Genomic DNA, 24,849 nt, shown 5'->3' with positions numbered 1-24,849 from the left:
TTAAGTGCTTCCCAGGTGCCATTCTCCTGTACTTCTTTTCCCTTTCCTGTACTTCTCTTCAACCCTCGCCTTACCAACAAGAGCATGTCAGGGATTTCAAACTCTATGGCTGTGGACCCCCATGGGTAATACAAGGGAGATTCCTACTCTCTCCTGGAGCCCTTTAGGTTGTGATTGGCATCCACGCAGTCGAGGCAAGGTTTCCTTACCTTTTTCATTCCTGACATATTTGGGAACAGACCAAGGTACCCAGAGGGAGTGGTGGACAGAAGTCCCCTTTCTAGCCATCTAAGAATCAACACACTAAACCCTACTTCACATGTCCAACCTTTCCTCTGTGTTTAGAGCTCACACTCCCCTACACCAAAACAAGTCCCAACCCTCCCTCAGGGCTCGAACCAGGTCTTCCCCTGAACACCCAGTTTCATACCCAGTGTTTTCTTCTTCTGTGATACTCATTTCACTTGTAGTCACTCATGTCATCCTCATGAGACTCCAAGTTCCACAAGGACAGGCACCAGACATTTCTGGTTTACCTCCATATCCCTGGCACCTGGCTCAGGGACTGACAGATAACATTTTGAGGCTTATCAAATATTTGTTGGATGAACACCCGTTAAGCCTGCTAACTTTCAGTCTCAGCTACTGTTTATGTAATATTAGTAATAATTCTCTACATAGTTCAGTGGCTTACCAAACACCTTTATGGGGGAGTGGGCCATCTTCGAGGGGGAAAGACAACGCAATAATATAATCATTACTCTCTCTACTTTCAGAAGATGAAACACCATCCATGAGGTAAAGGACTTAGGTGGTGGAACCAGCAGAGTTCAAACGCATATCTGCATTAAAATTCTGAATGTAGGTCATATACCATCTGCTAGGCAGATGCTCTGGCCTCGGAGTAAAATGCTGGAAGCTCATAGAAGAGAGCGGTGGAAAGAGGAGGAAGAAGCGAAGGCCGAGCCTCTGTGGTTTTCTTTCTTCTAGTGTCTACTTGCAACCTGTTCAGGTTCTTGCAACTCTGCCTGTTCTGGGACTTGGAGGCAGGGGCAGAGAGTAAGTGAAGCCAGGGAAGCTTTACCTCCTGGGAGGAGGGAGATGAGGGCTGGGACGCAGGGCACTATTTCATATGTGCACACTCACATCTGGACGGAATCTACACCAAGGCACGTGTACATATAAACACACCCAGAATGAGCCGCTACACAGATGCCACCCAGAAATCATGCACATACACACTGGTACGTGGTTGTGCACACCCATACGCACATTTCAACGTGTATGGAGCACGCAGATATCCAGCCACTGTTGTGTACACCCAGCAAATGAAGTGCACTTCAGCGCCCTCCCCCCACTTCCCCGCCAGCAGCAATCTTGGACGTGTGTATATGTGCATACAGGAGCCCTGATGAATGTTTGGACACGCACTTGAGAATGCACACACACACACACACACACACACACCCCTAAACATGCACACACGATTCATAATCACTCAAGTACAGGCAAATTCCATACCCGGGGAATTTACGCTGCTATAGCTGTCCTGCCCACCCTCACCCTCTGGTCGGAAGCTAGATGAATGCTCACGTGCAAGCAATACAGAGGTTTCTTCGGACACACGCACAAATACCCACACCCTTACAAACGCCTGGGTAGCCATCACTCTCGTGCATGGAAACCTTCAAACACTCTGACAAGCTCTAACTACACAGATACCTGCATTGACACACTCAAGCCGTCACCAGCGCAGAAGTTTTTTTCCAAACTGAGGCCGAAGGGAGCGCACCGAGCCGCGGGCGGGCCCACGTGACCGGGACGGCGCGCTCCCGCCCATGACGGGATGGGAAAAGTATGCCTGGGGCGGACGCCCGCAGAGCAGCCGCGGCAGGAGGCGGGACGCTGAGCTCCGCGGACAGCTTCGCGGTTCCGGAAGCCCCTGGACGTGTCCGAGGCTGCGAGGGTGAGTGTCCGTGCGCTCCCCGCGCAGCGCCTCCGCTGCCCGCCGGCCGACGGGGAGCGCGCAGGTGGGAGGGGAGGGCTCCGTGGTGCTGAGGCCGGGGCAGGGGTCTGCGAGAGTGGGAGGTCGAGTGCTGCAAACTTATCCTCTTTGCAGGCCGGCCAGCTCCGGGATTCCTGGCTCCCGACCTCTGCCTTATGAACTATATCATGACTTAACATGTGCTGAGTGCTCTCTGTACGCCAGGCTCCGTGCTAAGTGGCTTCACGGTTGATAGGAACACCACTACCATTTATTGAGCGCCTATTGAGCGCCTATTTTGTGGCAGGCTCTGCCAGCCATTTGGTGTGTTTTTCATTTCCATGATGACAGGTTATCCCCTGCCAAAGAGGAACCAGGCTCAGAGACGTTAATGACTTGCTTCAGGTTGCACAGCTAGTAACTGGTGGTAAAGGGATTTGAACCCTGGTGAGTCTGAGTCCAATACCAGAGCTAACAATCCTAGTTCGTATTTACGGAGAGCCTGATCTCACTTACTTCTCACAGCACTTCTTTAATTAAATATATTATTAAACGGGCAAACTGAGCTCAAAAGGTACTAAGCGGTAAGTTGAGGTTTGCAGCCATTCTTTCAACTCCCTTCCCCAAAACTACTTGTCTCTAAGCCTCGTCTTAGTTACTTTGTTCATATTTCCCCAACCCCGCTGTCATGGTCCTATTCCAGGACTGTATCTCTCCGCTGAAAGATCGCTATGGCCCCCGGTGGTCTCCCAGTCCTCATTTGCACAACTTCTTTTTTTTTTTTTTTTTTTTTTTTATAAACATATATTTTTATCCCCAGGGGTACAGGTCTGTGAATCACCAGGTTTACACACTTCACAGCACTCACAATCCTCCTCTGCTCTTCGATCACAAATCTCTCCTACCTGGAACCATTCAAAATCTACCCCCTTAGATCCACCATCTCCCAGGGACCCCTTGTTCCTGCCCCCACTGAACCAGCAGCAATAGCAACAACATCCTATATATGTCAACCCAAGGCTGGTGCTCAGTTAGCCTTGTTCAAAGTCTGTCGTCTCCTCTCCTCCCAGTCTGCCCCCTCCCCCATTTACACAGTTCTCTTCTGGTTTATTCTGTTATCTGGTAACTGTATCCACTAGACACACGTTACTCTTCCAGCACCCTTAGAACATCACTGCTACCCTTCATTTTAACACAGCAAGTGCACCATGGTCTTGGCTTCTTCCCAGTGTCCGGCTTCTCTCCATCTCCTGCAGGGACACCAGCTTTGCCTGTCTTCTAATACTTAAAGGTCAGGGTCACCTTTTGTTTTAAATGCTATAAAATTAACAGTGCTCATCATAAGAAATTTAGACAGTACAAAAAGGGATAAAGTAAAAAGTAAAAGCTCATTCCTAATTCTGAGAGGAAACCCATTTATCAAGAAGTTGTGTCTTTTCAGAAGTTATTGTGTGTGTGTGTGTGTGTTGTCCTTTTTAACTAAAAAAGATCATACTTTGCATTCCATACTGCAACATGCCTTTTTCACTTGGTGTATCTTGGCCGTCTTTCCGTCTGCATGTCTGGACTGACTTTGTTCTCATAACAGTGTCATAGTTTGTCACTGCACGAGTAAGTGGAGATTTGTGTCACAAGTCTGGGGTCCTCTCAGAAGCTATTCTGCCTCCATCAAATATTCAGCGAGTTCCCCCGGGAAGTGACTGCCTTCTCTGCAAACCCCCCTCTTCTTCCCTATCTTGCTACTCCTCCTCAGCTGCTTGGACGCAGGAGACTGACCCTTCTTTCCTCCTGTGCCAGTCTCTGCTGCTTTCTGCTCCTGAAAGTTCAGCATAGGCTCACAAGTCCGTGGACACCCTCCCAGCCTCCCTCACCCTTCCTCCCAGTCAGAGGCTTGCCAACTGGGTTTTGCCTCCGTGAGATGAACTCCTGCATAAAGCAGATTTCAGTTCAGATTCTATTCTAGATATACTTTTGAAAGGAATTCTGCGCCAAATCTTTTTCCAAGAAAATAAGCCTCCTTGGATGTGTGCATTGCTGTGTTTTAAGGCTTTATGTTGTGGGTTCTATGCCCAAGCCCATGGAAGAGGGACAGGAGCCCCGCACCCTGAGTCAGCAGGCCTGGGTCCCCTTCCAGCTGGGACCTGGGAAAAAATGACTTCACTTCTCTGAGCCCTGTTTTCTCTTCAGCCTAGTGAGGACGATAGCATCAGCCTTACAGAACGGTGAGGAGAGCAAAAGGGGAAAATGAAGGTCGAGCTTTGAATTAAGAACCCACAACATAGGGGCGCCTGGGTGGCTCAGTGGGTTAAGCCGCTGCCTTCGGCTCGGGTCATGATCTCAGGGTCCTGGGATCAAGTCCCACATCGGGCTGTCTGCTCAGCAGGGAGCCTGCTTCCTCCTCTCTCTCTCTCTGCCTGCCTCTCTGCCTACTTGTAATCTCTCTCTGTCAAACAAATAAATAAAATCTTTAAAAAAAAAAGAACCCACAACATAGGTGGAGAACATCCTTTCCCTCCGGGTCAGGGGTTGCCAACTCAGATGCTGACAGGGGTTGGTGTGACCCAAAAGTAAGGAGAATGCATGCCATCAGGGAGTGGTAAGTGCTGTGGACAATGGGGAATGTAGGTTCTGCGTCGTGGTCTGTTAAGGAGGCCATAACAAAGTCCCACAGCCTGGTGACTTAAACAACAGAAAGTTATTCCCTCAGAGTTCCAGGGGCTAGAAGTCTACCATTATGGTGACAATGGGGTTAGTTCCTTCTGCGGTCTCTCTCCGTGGCTTGCAGATGGCCACCTTCTTGCTGGGCCCTCACATGGTCACCCCTCTGTGTGTTGTGTCCTAATCTCTTTATGAGGATGCCAGTCATCGTGCAACAGGGCCCATCCATATGACTTTATTTCCCTTTACTACTCTTCAAAGCCCCAACCTCCAAATATTGCCCCATTCTGAGGTTTTGGGGATTAAGACTTGAACATAGGAATTTGGGGGAACACATTTCAGCCCATAACACTCCAAGAGGCAGCCTATTTGCACCTTGCCAAATGTTGCCAGATCCCTTAGATTCTCAAGAAAACCCAAAGATCTTGATTGTTGAAAAATTTTTTTGCCTTTTCCAACAACCTTCTATTAACCTGTTTAAAAGAGCTGAAGCTATTAGGTTTATGGTGATGACTTTTGAACTTCTTTGGTGAGCCCAGTTGCTTCTCCCAGTGCTTGAGGACCGGCTCCTGGTCGGCTTCCATCTCTTCTCTGGCCCCAAGGCCCTTCTTTGTTGGACACCTTCGCCTCTCACCTCCTCTGTCAAACAGTCATCGGTGCTGCCCCCATGCTCAGTCCCTCCCAGGTCCCTTCTGGTGACCAACTCGGGTGGGTACAGCTCTGTCATGCTGTGGTCACTGTCACTCGCCTCTGCGCCGTCTTCGCTGGAAGCAAGGTTCCCAGGAGTCTTCTCTCCGGCGAGTGGGCCAGTGCTGTCCATCTTGCCTTTCCTCGTCCTCCTTTTGTACCCGAGGCAGGCAGGCGCACCCTCCATACATGGCTCCCATGGAGCTCTCTGGCACCGTGGGCACTGGGTATGCCTCAGCTCCTGCTCCGGGGACTCCTCAATGTGCCCCGGGGTGAGTTTGCAGAACAGCTGGCTTGGGTTCTAGATGCCAGGAACAGTGTGCAGATCCAACTCTGGACTTCAGGTCCTGGAAGGCGGGAGAGACATGGACCAGCCGTCGGTATTTTCAGCAGGTGGAGACCTGGAGCTCAGGCAGAAGGCAGGGAGGCCGGGGGCTGGCAAGAGCGTTTTGCACCTTGCGGGAGCCACAGACTCCGTTGCTTGTGCCTGGAAATCTTGACTTTAAAATCTCCCACATTTTGCATTGGCAACAATTTCAAATTTAAACAAACACAATGCCCCCTTAGCGTTTGTTGCCTTGCTGTCAACCCCTATCAGCTGTTAAAACTGCGTTTGAGCTGTTGTCACAACCGCTTAGCTCACCTTTCTCATATTTTACAGATGAGGCAACGGCAGAACCAGGTCTGCTCCTTTAACCTCCCGTTATATCCTATCTCACATGCTTGTCACCTATTTTCATTATGTCAGAATAACACGACCATTACGGAGTGCTTACTGGTGCCTAGTTACTGCGTCATCTCATTTGATATGCACAATTATTCTATAAGGGAGGTATGAGCAATTTAATTGCTCAGGGAGTAAAGACCTCAAATTATTCAAATTGGTGTCATTCAAACTTCGCCTGCTGGAGGATCGCAGGTACTTCCGCTCACCTACTAGACTAGCGTTGTCTCGTGGCTCTCGCAGAAGCACAGTTGACAATTTGTAAGTCATGCTGCCTTGCAAGGTTCTTGACAAACTTTTAATTGGGAGGCAGGGGTTGAGTTATTTCAGATTTCACACGTAAAGAGAAGAAATATTTTTCTGTCATGCTATTTCAAATCCAGGTGGCTTAAATAAGACATTACAATATGTTTTTTGCCCATTTTACAGACAAGAAAACTGAGGCGCAGAGGTCAAACATCTATCTATAAGATGAATCCTAAGCACCAGACCAACTCTGTGCTTCTCGAAGGCCAGCCCTGTGTCAAATCCTTAGAGTACCCTGAATGTCTGTCAGGGCCTGACTGAAACAGGCTCCATGGAGACCAGCAGTTCAGAGAAGTCCAGGCAAACTTAGCCTTTGCTCCCTAGCCCTTCAGAGTTCAGAATTTCTTCCCTCCCTCAGTTCCTGGGTCTTCAAATGTGGCCCTTTCTATACCATTCCAAGGGATCATCTCACCCCACAGTTCCCTTCCCTTGCCTTCTGCATGGTTCTGGATGCTCTTTGGAAAGAGAGCCTGATTCAAAGAGAAAGGAGGTTCAAGGCTCACTTTCCATCCTGGGCACCCGAGTGGGCCAGGCTAGACCCTCAGTATAACCTGAACATGTGCCCTGTGAGGGTGGCAGCCACATCATTTCATCTCCAGAATCCCAGTGTCTGGCCTCAGAGGCAATAAGTGGCACCATTTATGGGCATCCACGTGCCGAGCCTTGGTACCAAGCCAAGGTAGCCCATGTGGCCTCCTGTCACCGGCTGAGCTAAGCACTGTCCCACTGACTGACCTGTCTGTGCTTTATGGAGCGTGAACACACCAGGTGTCTCAGCGGTGTGGGGCCAAGACAGTCACCCCCGTCCTTCCCTCAGGAGGCAATGCCAGGCCCGGAGCAAAGGCCAAGCCTCCTGGCTTTTGGTGGCAAGTGACAGAAACACAAAGCAAGCTAGCTTAAGTGAAAATGGAGAAAGAGAAGTAGTCAGGGGCCTCCGCCTGAAACGCCACAGGTCTCAGAAATCAGGACTGCTTTTCATGAGTTCAGCTGCAGTTGGTGAGAATTACAGTTTTGAACAAGGTCTTGATTTCTGTACCGTGCTTTACTTTCAACATCCATCATCCTGTTTGATCTTTGGAAGGATAAGAAATAATGCAGTAATCATAGCTCGTGCTTTTGTACCCCTCACCACAAGCCATGTCTTGTCTAGGGACATTATGTCCTCCTAACAACCTTCCAAGGCAGTAGTAGTAGTATTGTTGTGCCCATTTTGGAGAGGACAAGGCTGAGGGAAATAGAATAAGCAAATTGTAAAAGGTCCCACGGCGAGTTCAGGTAGTTCAACTCAAGTGGCTCGGTTTAGAGCTAATCCCGGCCACCACACGGCCGGTCTGCGAGGGGAAAGTACACACTGGGTTGCCAGCTCTCAGTGCTGATTAACAAATGCAAAATGCCTCATTAATCCTTTTTACATCAATTACACATTGAAATGATCTTTGAGAGAGATAAGGCTACATAACATATTAAAATTAATTTCACGGCTTCTTTTTACCTTTTCAACATGGCAATGAGACCCACTTCAAATGGTGGCTCTTGGACGGTGCCGCTCAAACACACTCCCCAGACCTCTGGGCTGCCACTTAGGGGCTGGCCCCCAGAACAAGCTGGATACAGGGCTCTGAACACCCTCAGGCCTCCCTCCCTCCCCTCCCATCTGGCACACCAGCTGCATTCTTCTGGCTCACTGTGGTCCTCCGTCTCCGTGCTGGAAACAGCTGTGGGCAGCTCCGAAGCTGGGTGGCTGGGAGCCCTCATTGCACGGGCAGCTGGGATCCAACACGAAGCAGCCGGGGCCTTGTGGGGTGGGCCCCGTGTCCAGCACAGCACCTCGCATGCCGAGTTTGTCGGTTGGTCGAGGTTTGGGTGTATATAGCGGACGGTATAGCGACTTCCAGTGTGCCTTCAGGAGTGTTTGCTGACGTAAACCCTGTGAGATCCCCGCTTCTGGGATCTCACTGGGTCACGCTTTGTCCTTGGGCCTCTTTTTCTATACCCAGCCAGAGGCAGGGAGTATAGTAGCAGATTGGATGGTTTCTGGAACCTCTTGGCAAGTGGGCCCCTTGCCTTTTAATCTTCTGTATTAGACTTGGGTTACTGGAGTGTTTCCAAATCCCAGGAAAGGGGACTTTTCTGTGAGCCTTACATGAGGAGCTGTCGCCAGCCCCTCTCCTCCAGGCAGGCTGTCAGCTTTTCAGAGAAGCTGGAGAGGGCTGTTTCCAATCTGCTTCCTGGAATCCAGGGAGGGCAAGGGGTATTTTTCATTATGAAGTTCTCGCTCCCATCAAAGGGAATGTTCAGAGAGCTTCATCTGCAAGAGAGCTGCACACCATTGCAGCCACCAGCTCTTCCCCTTTAACTCCAAAATCTGGGGAAATTGCTGGCTGGGTCAGAATCAGGTATCAGCAGCCCCCTGCCAGAACCGGCCTCCCCAGACACTCCAGGGGCTCCTAGTGGGAGGTCAGGACTGCTTGCTGTTAGTTCAGGGGTAGGTGATACAGGGCAATTACAATTTTCAGCAAGGCGCAAACTTTTGTATCCTATTTGCTCACAGTGTTGGTTATCTTGTTTGAGTCTCAGAACAGCCCTAGAAGGGAGGCAGAATGAGTGTTACCACCCCCATTTTATAGGTGCAGAAGTAGAAGCTGGGGTAAGAGATGACTTCCCCACAGTCACATACCTAATAAGTTATAAAACCAGCGCTGGGACCCCCGTCTTCCGGTCCAAGACCAGTCATCTCGCTGTGCCTCCCTCATTGGCCAAATGTGGCTTTGTCATCTGCACAAAGCAAATGAAAGCTTTTTTTTTTTTTTTTAATATTTATTTATTTATTTATTTGACAGAGAGAGATCACAAGTAGGCAGAGAGGCAGGCAGAGAGAGAGAGAGGAGGAAGCAGGCTCCCTGCTGAGCAGAGAGCCCGATGCGGGACTCGATCCCAGGACCCTGAGATCATGACCTGAGCCGAAGGCAGCGGCTTAACCCACTGAGCCACCCAGGCGCCCGCAAATGAAAGCTTTGATCCTGTTACCCTTTTATTACAAGGGGTGTCTCGTGCAAGGCTGAGGAACAGCTCTGAGCTGAGCACTCCTTTGTGGGGGGTGATACTGTGCTGGGGTCTGATGACATGATCAAGAGCAAGACAGGCAGGGACTCACTTTCCTGGACCTTCCATGCCAGAGGAAGCACACTGTTAGTGGGTCAAGACACCAATACCTATAAAATCACAGCTCGGTCCAAGTGCTTGGGAAGGAAAAGCAAACTAGCTGGAGTGGGCGAGGTACTCTTGGTTCCATGACCAGACATTTCCTTCTGAGGAGATGGTAGTAGATCTGAGCCCTGAAGGATGAGGCAGGCAAGGGTCTGTGGGCTTCATGGGGAGGAGGGAGGGCTAGTGGGTATTTCAGGCAGAACTATCTCTCCAACTGCTGAGCAGTCACTGAGTCACACACTGGGCTTGAAGCTTTCAGGAGGTTATCTCATTGTTCCTACAGAAACTCCGTGAGGTGATTAAACCATTATTGCCATTAGATGGGGAAACTAAGTGGGTGGGTTTCCTATAGCTCCTAATCACAGAGTTAAACACCACCCTACCTGCCACTGTGTCATCACCCAATAACCAACAAGTCATATTTATTTAAGCATAAGGGAGATCTTCTAGTCTCCAAGGCAGGATGGCTCAGAAGAGAGCATCCAGCCTGGACAAGTGGCCCTGGAGTTTCTGCCAGCAGACCACACTCAGGGATAGTCAGCAAGACACTGGTGTCCCCACTTCTGCTCCTTCTTGCATCACAGTCTGGCCTTGGAAATGAATCAGGGGCCGTGTCTTGAGGGCCAAAGGCAGATAGGAGGAGGAAGGCTCTTGCCCTGACAGTGGATTTCAGGCTTGGGCTCATTAGCCAGTGTCTTCCTAGAATATGAGTATTTATGAATCATTAGCTACTTAACTGAGAGGTGAGAAGCCCAGGGACTGGACAGATTAAAACCAGACTGAAGAACTTCTTCCAAGTTTAATACCTCATGACTTCATTTTGGAGGTTTAATCAACTAACTTTTTTTTTTTCCCCTACAGCAGAAAGACTGTCACAGCCTTCTTATTCAACTCCCACCAGAAAGAATTTAGAAAATAAGATATTTTTGGTTTTTTAAGGTTTATTTATTTATTTGAGAGAGAGAGAGAGAGTATGTGTGAGTGTGCCAGCGCAAGCAGGGGGAGCAGCAGAGGGGGAGAGAGAGAGAGAGAGAGATGATCTTGAGCAGACTCCGAGCTGAGCATGGAGCCTGACACAGAGCTCTGTCTCATGACCCCAAGATCATGACTGGAGCTGAAATCAAGAGTTGGATGCCTAACCGACTGAGCCACCCAGGTGTCCCAGGAACTAAGATAGTTCTTGAAAAGCTGAGGAAGGATCGATACTTTCCCCCGCTCTGATCAGTTGGACAAATATTTATGGAGTACCTACTGCGTATAAAATACTCTGTAAGTGCCATGCCTGGAGTGGGGAGCCTGTGCTCTAGAAGGCCAAAAGGAAGGAGGAATTAGAATTAGATCCGCTTTGAGTTAGAAAAACCTCAAAAGGGAGAAAACTTGCTTTTTCTTTTTTTTTTTTTTTTTGAGAAAACTTATTTGGATCCAAGGATTCATTTGATTTAGGCCATTGCCTTGTTTTCTCCTCACTGTGGACTTTCTTGAGGGCAGAGTGCATATCTCACTCATTAATGAGGCAAATGCTTTTTTATTTTTTTTTAAGATTTTTACTTATTTGCTTGACAGAGATCACAAGCAGGCAGAGGCAGGCGGGGGGGGGGGGGGGGGGGGAGGGGGGACAGGATCCCTGCTGAGCAGAGAACCTTCGGGGGCTCCATCCCAGGACCCTGGGATCATGACCTGAGCTGAAGGCAGAGGCTTTAACCCTTTGAGCCACCCAGGCACCCAATGAGGCAAATGCTTCTTGAATACCCACTGTGGGCAAGGAAGTTGGAAGGCGTGGGCATATAGCAGGTCTGCTGGGGTCCCTGCTCCCATGGGGCTTCCATTTTAATGAGAGAGAAAACTGGCCCAGTAAGCAGAGGAGAGAGCTAACCCAGTGAACACAGGTGCATCATTGGGCTAAAAAGGCACAGACAAGGAGCTGGGGAAGAGGGAGCCTCAGGGAAGGCCTTGGAGGAAGTGACCTTTAAGCAGAAACACAGTGGATAAAGAGCCAGCTAGCCTAGAGGGTGGGGCTCTTGGGCTGGCAGACTAGAGCAGTGGCCGGAAGGAGCATAGCTGGGGGAGGGAGCAGAGAGAGGCAGGGGGAGCTGGCAGGGGTGCAGTGGTGGCAGCAGGGCCCGGGTCACTTAGGGCCTTGTGAGCCACGTCAGGATTTCTGATGTTTGTTGCCCTTACAGCCAGCAATAACTGGAGTAAGTCCCTCCAGGAAGTGATGTGGTGGAGTTCTGTTTGAACGGGCCCTCTGGCTTCACATGGGGAGTAACTGTGGGGGAAGGGGGGCCCTGCTGGGTCAAAGCAAGGAATGAGCTGCTGGGGATGGAGATGGGCTTTGTGCACCCTAGTCTTTCGGTTCTGCTCATGTTAATGGGGGACACTCCATTAATTCTCCAAAGGGGCTTGTGGAAGTCAGGGCCCATGACGGGGGCCCCTCATCCAAGTGTGGGCCTCTCAAAGATTAGGAGGTTTTCCTTAAGCATCGATTACTCAAGTATCCTGAGGGAGAAAAAAAATCACATCTACATTTTTAAAGACATGTATTATATATACATGTGTGTGTGTGTGTGTGTGTGCGTGTGCGGGCGCACACGCTCGCATGTCTGTGTAAACTGACTTTAAAGAAATTTCTCTGTTGTTGCATGTGGCTTTGGCAAATGCTTCAGAGTCTTTTCTGTGATTCAGAATATTTAGGATGAAAATCTAAGAAATGCTGACATAATGGAAAGCGTTTGGGCATTAGGGTCAGCCAAACCCAAGTTCAAATATAACTTCTGCCATGAACTAGTTGTGTAAATAAGAGCAAATTAGCCTCCCTGAGCTTCAGTTTCCTCTTGTATAAAACAGGACAAAAATAGCAGGAGAGGGGCGCAAGGTGGAGTTAATTAAGTGTGGTCTTCAGATCCCCTCAGACACTGGTTTGAATGTGCTCCAATTGTGTAACTTTAGGTAAATCATTTCAATTGATTTACCATCGCTCCAATTGTGTAACTTTAGGTAAATCATTTCACTTTGCAGAGCCTGTTTCTTCCTCTGAAAAATAGCATAGTAAGTTTACCACCTTCACAGAGTTTATTATAAACTTCAAATAAAGTAATTAATGTAAAGAGCTTCATACAGTGCCTGGAACACTGTGGGCATCTAGTAAAGTCCATTTACCTCTGCCTCAGTTTCTTTGTCTGTAACTAAAGGGGATGGTCCCTTGGGGACCTCCCCAAGTATGTTATTCTAAATTAATTAATTAATTAATTAATTTATTTATTTATTTATTTGACGGACAGAGATCACAAGTAGGCAGAGAGGCAAGCAGAGAGAGGGGGGAAGCAGGCTCCCTGCTGAGCAGAGAGCCTGATATAGGGCTTGATCCCAGGACCCTGGAATCAGGGCCTGAGCCGAAGGCAGAGGCTTTAATGCACTGAGGCACCCAGGCGCCCCGTTTCTAAATTTACTTAAAAGACCCTGGAAGAGGTAACCTATATGGACGACTTTGGGCTCTGGCTCCCCTCTAAGCCCCCAACACCCAGTTTGTCTCACCACCATAGTGTGAAGAGTTGGCCTGGGGCCAGACTTGGGAGGGCAGGAGAGCAGGGGTACTGGGGCTGGGAGCAGAAATTTTTTGCAGCCTTGTTTTTCTTGGAGGTGCCCTGGAGGCAAGGAGCCTCTCTCTCCCTCCAGAATCTAGTCTCCCCGCCTTTATTTCCAAAACAGTTCCTGGCTCGGACTGCGGGAACCGCCAGACTCCAGCTCTGAGAAATCCCTTCCTCGGTGCTTGTTCCAGAGGCCTGCGACTCCACCCAGCCGCTGGGGCCTGCCCTGGGCCAGCTGTCACTGAGCAGAATCCCCTGTTGTCCAAAGAGGCTGGTGCCAGCGGAGGTAGGCTGGACGGCAGACCTTCCTCCCTCTTGCTGGGCTCTGTGGCCAGGAGTGATCATCAGGAGAGAAAAGGGGGCTCGTAAACCGAAGCAGATGCTTCCTCTCCTTCCTTCCTCGTTCATCTAGCTGTCTCTCCTTCCTGCCTTTCTTCATCTAGCTGTTTGCAGGACCTCCTCTGCCTAGAAGACTCGCCCCCACCCGCTTCCTTCCTCCCTCTCCCTGGTCCAAAATGTTTGCAGGTGGCAACTTTTCAGACCATTTCAAACCTGCTTTGAGGAGTCAGTTTCTCTTGTGGGCACCCAGATGTATCACAGCTCACACGGAGCAGTGGCAGTTTTCTAAGACTCTTGTCAAGCAGACCAGGGAAGGAGATGGAGATGCCTGGTACCTGGAAGGGTCAAGGACACAATTCTTCAAAAGTACATCACGCACATGACACTTCACCACGTTCTCCAGGTCTGCCTGCCACCTCTGCTGTCACTCAGGCCAGTGAGGGGGAGCCCAGGTGACCCCAGAAACACACATTTTTGCCTCCTCTGCCCCTTCATAATGTAGCCAGGGAGGGACCTCCCAGGCCCTGGCATCCACTCCCGGGGAATCACATCTTCAATCTTCATTCACAGGTGAGGCTTCCTCCTGTCCCCCAGCCCAGATGGGAAGCTAGCAGGGCCATGTGCCCCCTTTCTTAGCTCACCTGTTTCCAGGTTGAAGGAAAGAGAGGTAAGGGGACAGGCAGCGGGAGGGCTCTCCCATGCGTCTAGGCCGAGACTGCTCTTGCTCTCTCGGCTTGGCAGACATCAAAGTTACCTCTTTTGTGGGGGCCTTTTGCCGGCTCCTTGGAGCCGCCATATTGGACTTGGACTGTAACAGCCTTGAAGTGGGCCACACACATTCTCTTTTCACTGGCAAGTCCAGTCCTCGCCCTCGGCTTCTGGCTTTCTGGGGTCTGCCCTGCGTGGTTATCGCAGCTGTGGCTCCTCCCTTTCTGTCCAGAGACCCCTCTGGCCCAGGCTGGCTCCTGCTGGGGAATGTCTGGTACCTTCCACTTCCCAGCAAGGCGAGAAGGGAGTCAGCCCCTTCCCGAACTCTCTTCCCCCTTCCACCAGCCAGTGTCTCAGCCTTTCACACAGGCCTCACAGGGGTGGCGGTTCTCCTTCTCCGTGCCAGTGACACGGGCCACATTTTAAAATCCTTGATCTGAAATGAGTGCCAAGAATCACGGAAAAGCCTCTCACACTGTTCCTTTGTCCGTTTTTTGCTTTGGCCTGACCACTCCTTTTAGCATACAGCCTTTCACGAGTCCCGGTGCCCAGTGGAAGTTTCCATTGTAACACTCTCGTATACTCACCCACTAAGTCTTGCTTTCCCCCCTCTCCAGAGGACTGGATGCCCAGAGCTCCCCTGTGCCCCCATCCAAGTCTCTTTCTTTATGTGGGGCCACAGGCCTTCCTTACGTCCTAGCAGATGCTCTTCCCTGGGCCCCTGGTGCCATATTCCTGTCTGGGGCTTCCCAAGATCTCGGTGCATATTTGGGGCTGGGGGCGGGGGGGGCTTTAAGAATGGGTACGTACTGCTATGGATGACAGTGCTCTTGGCTAAAAAGGGGTAGTAGAAAGGACTAGGGAGGCATTAAAGATACACTATCACCACATTGAAATTGTTTTCTCCACTTAATCAGGGTCAAAGAAATTGAAAAGATAGTAATTTTGTTACTATATGATGTAATGTTATTGAAAGCAGTCACCGGCCAGGGGCTACCTCTATGACAGTACTACCTGGCCAGGGCACCTCTATGAGACTCACCTAGAGAAATCACATAAGATCCAAAGAAGGTGAGCCTTGGAGCTGGAATGCAAACAGGCCCCTAGGTCCAGGGCAGTACTGTGCTCTGGCATTCCCTCGTCTCCCTGACAGCAAAGGCCTGATTTTCTCTCCCCTTCATCTGTTCCTGGGGTAGACATGCCAGAGAGGGTTGGGGGGGAGGTAGAGTCAGCAGTCTGAATAGGCTCCTAGAACTAGGGCAAAACAAGGTCTGAAGGAAAGCAAAGTTGAAGGTCCAGGGGCAAAGCTCGAACTCCAGGACCCAGACCTGCCAGCACCCTGGCACCCATTGCTGGAAGGCTCTGGCTAGGTAGCCAGAAGCCTCACAGGCAGAGTGGAGCCAGCAAGGCTTACATATCTGCAAGAGGGCAGGCCGAAGCCTGGAAGGCCCAGCATCAGAGATGAAGAAACCTGAGCGACCATCTAGGCTCATGGTTCTCAAAGTGGGTCCCTGAACCGCCACCAGCAGCAGCATCACTCGGAGAGTCACTAATGATGCAAATCCTTTAGCCCCAGCACAGACTGACTGAATCATAAACCCTGGGGGCGAGGCCCAGCAATCTGGGTTTGCACAAGCCCTCCAGGTGAGGTGATCCACGCCAAAATGTGGGAACTGCTGACCTAGTTCAAACCCCTTCTTACTCAGGTGGGAAAACTGAGGCCCAGAGAGGGAAAAGGGCTTGCCCGGGGTCACAAAGCAAGCTATCCTTTGGAGCTCTCCCCATGGCAAGAAATTTCCATGCCTAGAAAGTTTCATTCTTGGGAGAAAGGCCGTTGATTGTGAAGTGACTGAACCAATTTGTTGAGAGATCATGGTCAAGTTGCTTATTCCTGCTCTGGACCTCAGTGTCTGCATCTTTACAGTGAGGGTCTAGGAGTGCATCATCTCAGGGAGCCACGCTGGCTTAGTCAGTTAAATGTCCGACTCAGTTTCTGCTCCAGTTGTGGTCTCTTGGGTCGTGGGATCAAGCCCAGTGTCAGACTCCGTGTTGAGCAGACAGTTTGCTTAAGATTCTCTCCCTCTGCCCCACCCCGTACTCTCACTCTGTCTCTCTCATAAATAAATACATCTTTATTTTTTTTAAAAGATTTTATTTATTGATCTGTCAGAAAGAGATAGCACAAGCAGGGGGAGCAGCAGGCAGAGAGAGAAGCAGCCCCCCTGCTGAACAAGGAGCCCCAGGTACCCAGAGACTTGAAACTTTTTTTTTTTTTAATTACTCCCCATACTACTTTTCAGGAAGCTATCACAGGATATATGCCACCAAACTGAAGCCTTAAAAATTTTTTTTTAATTAGGGGCGCCTGGGTCGCTCAGTGGGTTAAAGCCTCTGCTTTGTGTATTAAAAAGAAAGAAAGAAAGAAAGCAAAATACAAAAAAAAAAAAAAAAAGTCACATACTCTACTGACTGATTCAGCCACAGTCCCAGGGTCCTGGGATCAAGCCCTGCATCGGGCTTTCAGCTCCGCAGGGGGCCTGCTTCCTCCCCCCACCTCTGCCTTCCTCTCTGCCTACTTGTGATCTCCGCCTGTGAAATAAATAAATAAAATATTTTTTAAATTTTTTTTAAAATTTTTTTAATTAAAGAGAGAAAGACATGGGATGCATAAAACAGGAGAAGTAACGCAGGAGAGAGGGAGAGAGGGGGGCAGAGAGGGTGGGGGAAGCAGGCTCCCTGCTGAGCAGAGAGATCATGACCTGAGCCAAAGCCAGAGGCTTAACGCACTGAGCCACCCAGGCACCCTACCAGTCTCTTACGATTTGTCTCCCTCCTGATCCCATCTTGTTTCATTTTTTTCCCTCCCTACCCACACAACCCCCCTGCCCTGCCTCTCAAATTCCTCATATTGGGAAGGTCATATGATAATTGTCTTTCTCTGATTGATGTATTTCACTCAGCATAATACCCTCTAGTTCCATCCACATCATTGCAAATGGCAAGATTTCATTTCTTTTGATGGCTGTATAGTATTCCATTGTGTATATATACCACATCTTCTTTATCCATTCATCTGTTGTTGGACATCTAGGCTCTTCCCATAGTTTGGCTATTGTGGACATTACTGCTATAAACATTCGGGTACACGTGCCCCTTCAGATCACTACGTTTGTATCGTTAGGGTAAATACCCAGTAGTGCAATTGCTGGGTCACAGGGTAGCTCTATTTTCAACTTTTTGAGGAACCTCCATGCTATTTTCCAGAGTGGTTGCACCAGCTTGCATACCCACCCATGGTGTAGGAGGGTTCACCTTTCTCCGCATCCTTGCCAGCATCTGTTGTTTCCAGACTTGTTAATTTTAGCCATTCTGACTGGTGTGAGGTGGTATCTCGCTATGGTTTTGATTTGTATTTCCCTGATGCCAAGTGATGTTGACCACTTTTTCTTGTGTCTGTTGGCCATGTAGATGCCTTCTTGGCAGAAAAAGTGACTCTTGATATCAGGGTTATGAGTTCAAGCCCACTTTGGGCGTGAAGCCTAATACTTACTTTAAAAAGTTTTTTCGAGGGGCACCTAGGTGGCTTAGTCAGTTAAGCATCTGCCCTCAGCTCAGGTCATGATCCCAGGGTCCTGGGATTGAACCCTGATTTGGGCTCCCTGCTCAGCAGAGAGTCCCCTTCACCCTCTCCTCCTACCCTTCCCCCGACCCTTCAGTATTAGCATATTATCTATTAATGGATATCAATGCCAGAGGAGATAGCTAAAAGGGCATGGGGTCGGGTGTGAGGTTAAGGAGAGGTGGGGCTGGAGACCACAGTTTTTCATTATAAGACTTAGAGTATTATTTGACTTCACAAACAATGTTAAGTGTATTATTTCAATTAATTTTTTTTTCACTTAAAAAAGAAGTATGCGTTATTGCCGGCAGCAAAAGGACACAAACTCTGTATCTGCCCAGTTTGTTCAAACCTAAGCCCTGCCACTTGCTGCTTGCATGAGCTGGGCTTGTTGCTCACGTCTCTGAGCCTGTCCTCCCTTGCCAGTATCTGTGTGGCAGGGATGCTGCGAGTTAGTAATGTACGGATCGCTCTGAGCCCACGCCTGGCCCCCAGGCAGCTCCTGGTGCAGCCAGGGCTGCTCAGGTGTGGGGCAACTTGACTTGGAACTGGAGCCTCAGTTCGCACCTGGTGCTCCCCCGAGGCCCCCTACAGAAGCAGCCAGAGCCACAAATCATCACTGACGGTGCGAAGTATTTCTGCCCTGGAACTGGCTGCTTGTACCACGTACTGGAATGAAATCATAGCTCAGTTCTCTCCGCCCATGGCTCCTCCCAGTCAGTGTGACTGGGCTGTCAGGTCCTGCCTCTGTTTCAGCTCCTCCAAAGGACAACAGTTTGATGATGAGGGCCTCGCCCCCAAGACCTCTCCAAAGTATATTCTAGGTGCATGACTCAGTTCACCCAAATATGTCCTCAAGGTAAGACGACACTGTCCAGCTACTTGTATGTGACGTAGGAGTGAGCAAGAGAAATATAATAATGGAATTTCTCCCAGCTGCCTCCTCTTCCTCTGGTTGCATTTCTCCTGCCCACCAGTCAGCCCAGTGGACTTGCCTGCTTACAGCTCTTCTGCCTCCCACAGGTGACCGCCATGATCCCTTGGGTCCTCTTGGCCTGTGCCCTCCCTTGTGCGGCAGACCCGCTGCTTGGAGCCTTCGCCCGCAGGGACTTCCAAAAGGGCTCCCCTCAACTTGTCTGCAGCCTGCCTGGCCCCCAGGGCCCACCCGGACCCCCGGGAGCCCCAGGGCCCTCAGGAATGGTAGGAAGAATGGGCTTTCCTGGAAAAGATGGCCAGGATGGCCAGGATGGGGATCGGGGAGACAGCGGAGAGGAAGGTAAGAGGCCTGGCACCAGCCCCTCCTGTTCCCACCGGGGGTTGACATCCTCTGACACAGAGGGAGTTTAGTTATAAAAACTGAAAGTAATCCCATTTCATTATAAACCGAATCAATGTCTCTTTAAAAAACAGAGCCGTGGGGGCGCCTGGGTGGCTCAGTGGGTTAACCCTCTGCCTTCGGCTCAGGTCATGATCTCGGGGTCCTGGGATCGAGCCCTGCATCGGGCTCTCTGCTCAGCAAGGAGCCTGCTTTCCTTCCTCTCTCTCTGCCTGCCTCTCTGCCTGCTTGTGATCTCTGTCTGTCAAATAAATTAAAAAAAAAAACAGAGCCGTGTATTCTCCTGAAAGGAACAGTAGGTACCAGATCTTGTGTTCCTTCCCCAGCTGCCGCATTGATTTGCTGAGTTGCTTTAGGCAAGTCTCCCGATATATTACTCAGAATTCCTTTGGTGGCAGGTGACAGAAACTCAATTTATAGCCCTGAATGGAATTTAATGGCTCATGCAGCTGGGAAGCTCAACGTCTGGGTCCAGAAGCTCAAATGTGTTGTCAAGGCTCTGCTTCTCAAGTGCGTTGGTTTTGTTGTCACAAAGGCTAAGAGTTTTGAAATGGGACCACTGGGCTCGCTCCTACCTCCTCATGGCTTGATCCACAGAGCAAATCTCAGGATGACGAATCTTCCCAAATCACATACAGATCCCGGACCAATCCTTTTGACTATTAGGACCACCTGCCAGGACTGGGTCATGGGCCCGCCGCTGGGTGTGACCACAGGAAGTCATGAAGGGCAGTTCCCTGAAGGAGGAGAAGCCAGGCAGCCAGCAAACAGACCAAATAGTCTCTCCAGGCCCTTTCCTTATGTCTCAGAGCCCTTGATCTCAGCAAACATCCCCACGTGTACATTTTAAGCAGTAGGGGCGCCATAATGACTTTTAACGTTGACCAAGCGATTATGAATATGTTGCTCAACTGGCCATCCATACCATCCTGTGAAGGAAGTACTAGCCCCATACCGTAGATGGAGAAACTGAGAGTCAGGGGGGTTCCCCTGAGAGCAGCACATCATGGCTGCAAGAACCAGAACTCGGGACACAGACCTGCATACCTGCTTTGGCAAATGAGTTACCTTCTCTCCATTCCTCAATTGCTTCACCTCTACAATAGAGATGATGACAGCAACTTACCTCACCGGGTATGAAAAAGATGACATATGACGGGAAGCCTCAGTCCCAAGGTAGATACATGGTAAATGGTAGTCACCCCTTCACTGACATGCTGAGCTTATGGAACAGGCCAGGAGTGGACTCCAAATCCAGACCTTTTCCCACCACACCAAATCAAGTCCTACAAAGGCACCTTTTTCCCCAAATAACTATATCAATGCTTTGACTCGGGGAGGTCTCACAGTGTGTCAGGCGCTAGGTGTCATGGTGTCACATTCCCTGACCTCGGTGGTAGCTTCAGTCTGGGCCTGGGCTCCAAGCAGGGCTGGAGAGAGCTTCCCTTGACATTTATCTTGCCGGTCCCAGAGGTGAGAGGACATCTCAACTATTGACTTTTTCTCCTGGATCAAGAGGTATGAGGATGTAGGCCGGGGGCTGCTCTTTGCCATCTCTCCAGTGATGCAGGGAGTCTCTGCTGAGAATTAGGACCACATAGCAAGGAAGGCAGTGTAAAGAGGTGCAGAGTCCTGACCAGTAAAGCTGGGCCATCCTAGGACCAGTAGCAACCACCCAACTACCCTCCCCCTCACATACACATACAGATCCGTCTCCAGAAGAGTCTTGACAGGTAAAATCAGCTTCGCCTGGAGTTCCTCAAAAAAGTCTCAGGAAAGGGGCACACCGCATTACACACTGTAGAACTTCCTCAGAAATTCCTTTATTCCCCCCATAAAATTCCAATGCAAAAATGACTCTTTTTTTTTTTAAGATTTTATTTATTTATTTGACAGAGACAGAGAGATCACAAGTAGTCAGAGAGGCAGGCAGAGAGAGAGGAGGAAGCAGGCTCCCTGCTGAGCAGAGAGCCTGATGCGGGGCTCGATCCCAGAACCCTGGGATCATGTCCTGAGCCGAAGGCAGAGGCTTTAACCCACTGAGCCACCCAGGTACCCCATGGCTCCGTTTTTATTCCTCCTCACAGTCCTTTCTGCCACTATTAAGGCAATAAGGTTTGCTTCTTTTCATTTTTTCATGGAACGGCTTCGTGATCTTAGTTTAATTTTTCTGCATTTAAAAGATTTTTAATTACAAGTAATACATAATACATTCTCATTGTGATATATCCAAACCATACAAATAAAACAAGAGACCTCCTTAATTCCTACCCTCCTCATCCTCTCCTCACTTCCCAGAAGTAACTACTCTTAATTGCTTAGATGTGTCTCCTTCCTGGCCTTTTTCTACATAATTTACATTTGTGTGTGGTAACACCAGGCTTTGCCAGCCACTTCGATGTTCAGTGAGAAAATGCTATTTGGGAATCTGTTTCCCAATTTCTTAAAATAGGAAGAATTTAAATGCATTACATCTTTACTCAAAACTAAAACACAGTGAAGTGCCTACCTATATCCACATAAGAAGCAAAGTACGTTGTTAGAATGCAAGACGCCTACAATGTTTCTTTCTGATCATTCATTTCAGGACTAGCACAGAGTCGCCTTGTGTACAATAAAGCCAGCATGCCTTTTGGCACCAGCCACCTTCAGAAGCAGGCCCTTGACTGACATTCAGCACTCTTCTCAAACATCTGCACCTGATTCTCCCAGTCTACCAATCGTACCCGTTATACCATTGTGTTTGGATGTGACTCAAATCCTTACCACATTTGTTTTGTTTAAAAGGTTGTATTGAATTTAGGGGACATAAATAGACATGTGTACCCTATAATCATTGGCCAAACAATATTCTATTGAGAGAAATGTACATTTGATGAAATATAGACCTTAAAAACCAAGGGGCATTCTACAGGAAAACGTGACTCGGGGAATGTTCTGTAGGATATGCCAACTATATTCGCAGAGTGTTGACTGTGGGCCAGCCATTCTCCTCTGCAACTTCATGGTTATAGAACTAGTTAGTGTGTGGTTTCCTTTCAACAAAAAAGATTCTGCCACCTGCTTTTCCCTCTTAGCAGCATACTTGAGAGAATTCCTCATATAGTGCACATAGATCTGCCTCTCTGTTTTAACTCCTGCATAGAATTGCACAGTATGGGCAGAGCAGAATTTTTGAGTGTTTTCCTTTGGATGAGCATTTAGTTATTCTTAGTTTTGCTATTGTGAGCAATGCTACACTAAAACTCTTACCATATGGACAGGGACCTTGTGCACTAGGCAGGGCGTGTACCAAGATCAGTGTGCTGAAGTCAAGAAGTTTCTTCCCATTCTTTCGTCAAGCCATTCCTGCCACAGCCCATCCAAGGATTGATCTGACAGACAAACCAGACTCTTCCCCAGAAGACAGGAAAAGGGAAAGGGGCAAACTCTTTTAAGTTATTCTTTTTGGGGACGCCTGGGTGGCTCAGTTGGTTAAGCAGCTGCCTTCGGCTCAGGTCATGATCCCAGCGTCCTGGGATCGAGTCCCACATCGGGCTCCTTGCTCCGCGGGGAGCCTGCTTCTCCCTCTGACTCTGCCTACCACTCTGCCTGTGCTCGCTCTTGCTCTCTCTCTCTCTCTGACAAATAAATAAATAAAATCTTTAAAAAAAAAAAAAAGTTATTCTTTTTGTCCTGATCCACAGTGGTTCTGAAAGGTAAGTACCACCATTCCTATATTCCAGATAAGATGGGGAGAGGTGCCCCAGTTACATCATCAGGATTTGCTCCCATTTCTATGTGACTCCAAAAGGTTCTTGCCTTTTCCATCACCCAAAGGCTCCCGCTCCAAGGATGGAAAGCAAGGCCCACAGCCTCTGCCTAGTTCTGTGAAGGTCCCTCCCTAACACCAGCTGCTCTGTCTTCCAGGTCCACCTGGCCGGACAGGTAACCGGGGAAAGCCAGGACCAAAGGGCAAAGCCGGGGCCATTGGGCGGGCCGGCCCCCGCGGCCCCAAGGGGGTCAGTGGTGCCCCAGGGAAGCACGGCACACCAGGAAAGAAAGGACCCAAGGGCAGGAAGGGGGAGCCGGGCCTCCCAGGCCCCTGCAGCTGCGGCAGCGGCCACGCCAAGTCAGCCTTCTCAGTGGCGGTGACCAAGAGCTACCCGAGGGAGCGGCTCCCCATCAAGTTTGACAAGATCCTGATGAACGAGGGTGGCCATTACAACACGTCCAGTGGCAAGTTCGTCTGCAGCGTGCCGGGAATCTACTACTTCACCTACGACATCACGCTGGCCAACAAGCACCTGGCCATCGGCCTGGTGCACAACGGCCAGTACCGCATCCGGACCTTCGATGCCAACACGGGCAATCACGATGTGGCCTCGGGCTCCACCATCCTGGCTCTGAAGCAGGGTGATGAGGTCTGGCTGCAGATCTTCTACTCAGAGCAGAATGGGCTTTTCTACGACCCTTACTGGACCGACAGCCTCTTCACGGGCTTCCTTATCTATGCCGACCAGGACAACCCCAATGAAGTGTAGACAGGCAGGTGCTGGGGCTCCAAGGAGGGAACAAGCTCCTGGACTTCTAGAACAAGACCCCTCAGCTCTCTGCCTGGTGGGTGTGGGAACTGCCAGCCTTGGACATTCCTCCTCTGCCCATTTTCCCCTTCATCATTAAATCCAAGCTTTTTTATTCATCCTTCCACCTAACCATTCACTCCTTTTTTTTTTTTTTTTTTTTTTTTTTAGTATCTATTGTGTGACAGGCATCATGCTGTGTTCTAGAAGGTGCATCAGGGAACAAGACAGACAGAGGCTCTGTCCTTGTGGGACTTCTATTCTAGTAGGAGGTGCAATATACAAATAAATAATCAAAGCATATGATTACCATGCCTGGGTAGAGATGCACGTGCCATGGTCGAATGTAATAGAAATTATTTATTGCTTTAATAATAAGGAGATGAGGAAGAAAGTGACTTCTTTTTTTAGATTTCATCTTTTTGAAGTCTGCTTACATAAAGTCTACAAATCTGAAGCAGACAGCTCAGTGAGTTTTTATGTGGGTACACAGCTTGTCACTTCTGTGTAGGTCACAAACACAGTATTTCCCCCTCCCTGACTCCCTGAGGCTCTCTTAAGTGCCTTCCCATTGAGTACCAGGAAGAAGTTGGTTTTCAACTGAATTCCAACGACGACGCAGAGGGCATAATTTGCATAATTTACATATTTTACACAGTCTGCATAATTTGCATAATTTGTCTGGGAGAAGGGGTCTCTTGACAGAAGGAGCTGTGAGTGCAAAGATCTCGATTTAGGAAAGAGTGCGACATACCTGAGGGACTGGCTAAAGGCCAGAGGGACTGGTGAAGCGAGACAGGAGACAGGAGGCATGAGGTGTGAAGCCGGGTGTTACACAGAATCTCACAGGCCGTGGCAAGGAGTTCGCTGGCTGCAGGCAGCTTATTGAAATGCAACAGTGAGCATGATATCAATATGGGGATAACCTTGGATCTGCTCAGCCTCACACTTAAGGACTTTATTATTAGTTACAAATCACAGGCAGGCCTGCTTCTCCATCAGGGAGACCTTCCAGGATATCCCCGCATGCCTGAGAACCACGGCTCTAATGTGGCAGGAAAGAATAGCATAGAAATGAATCTTGCCCCCAACCTCAGGGATTTCTAGAGGGTAGGGGTCTGAGGGATTTGAGAAT

At 49.4% G+C, this 24,849-nt stretch overlaps 1 protein-coding gene across 2 annotated transcripts; it reads left to right on the top strand.

Annotated features, from left to right (window-relative positions):
* Positions 1 to 1,856: 1,856 nt before the first annotated feature.
* On the top strand, positions 1,857 to 23,833 carry C1QTNF2 (C1q and TNF related 2). 2 transcript variants are annotated; one of them, XM_059416550.1, is made up of 4 exons: positions 1,857 to 1,966; positions 13,272 to 13,436; positions 18,840 to 19,092; positions 23,062 to 23,833. In XM_059416550.1, the coding sequence occupies exons 3-4, from the start codon at positions 18,849 to 18,851 to the stop codon at positions 23,673 to 23,675; spliced, it is 858 nt and encodes a 285-aa protein (XP_059272533.1). In that variant the 5' UTR covers positions 1,857 to 1,966; positions 13,272 to 13,436; positions 18,840 to 18,848; the 3' UTR covers positions 23,676 to 23,833. The 2 variants fall into 2 exon arrangements, with proteins under 2 accessions (XP_059272533.1, XP_059272532.1); XM_059416549.1 differs by lacking the exon at positions 13,272 to 13,436.
* The last annotated feature ends 1,016 nt before the right edge of the window (positions 23,834 to 24,849 follow it).

The sequence above is a fragment of the Mustela nigripes genome, chromosome 12 (genome assembly GCF_022355385.1).
Source record: "Mustela nigripes isolate SB6536 chromosome 12, MUSNIG.SB6536, whole genome shotgun sequence".
In the NCBI taxonomy this organism is placed as follows: domain Eukaryota; kingdom Metazoa; phylum Chordata; class Mammalia; order Carnivora; family Mustelidae; genus Mustela; species Mustela nigripes.
The sequence above is the reverse complement of the archived record's forward strand: the minus strand, read 5'-3'. Positions and strand labels throughout refer to the sequence as shown.

Bases quoted from the DNA above. Each gene is read 5' to 3' on its own strand.
- C1QTNF2 (XM_059416549.1), top strand. From the start codon at position 18,849: ATGATCCCTTGGGTCCTCTTGGCCTGTGCCCTCCCTTGTGCGGCAGAC. The intron at 19,093-23,061 runs GTAAGAGGCCTG...TCTGTCTTCCAG, and splicing joins GGGAGACAGCGGAGAGGAAG to GTCCACCTGGCCGGACAGGT.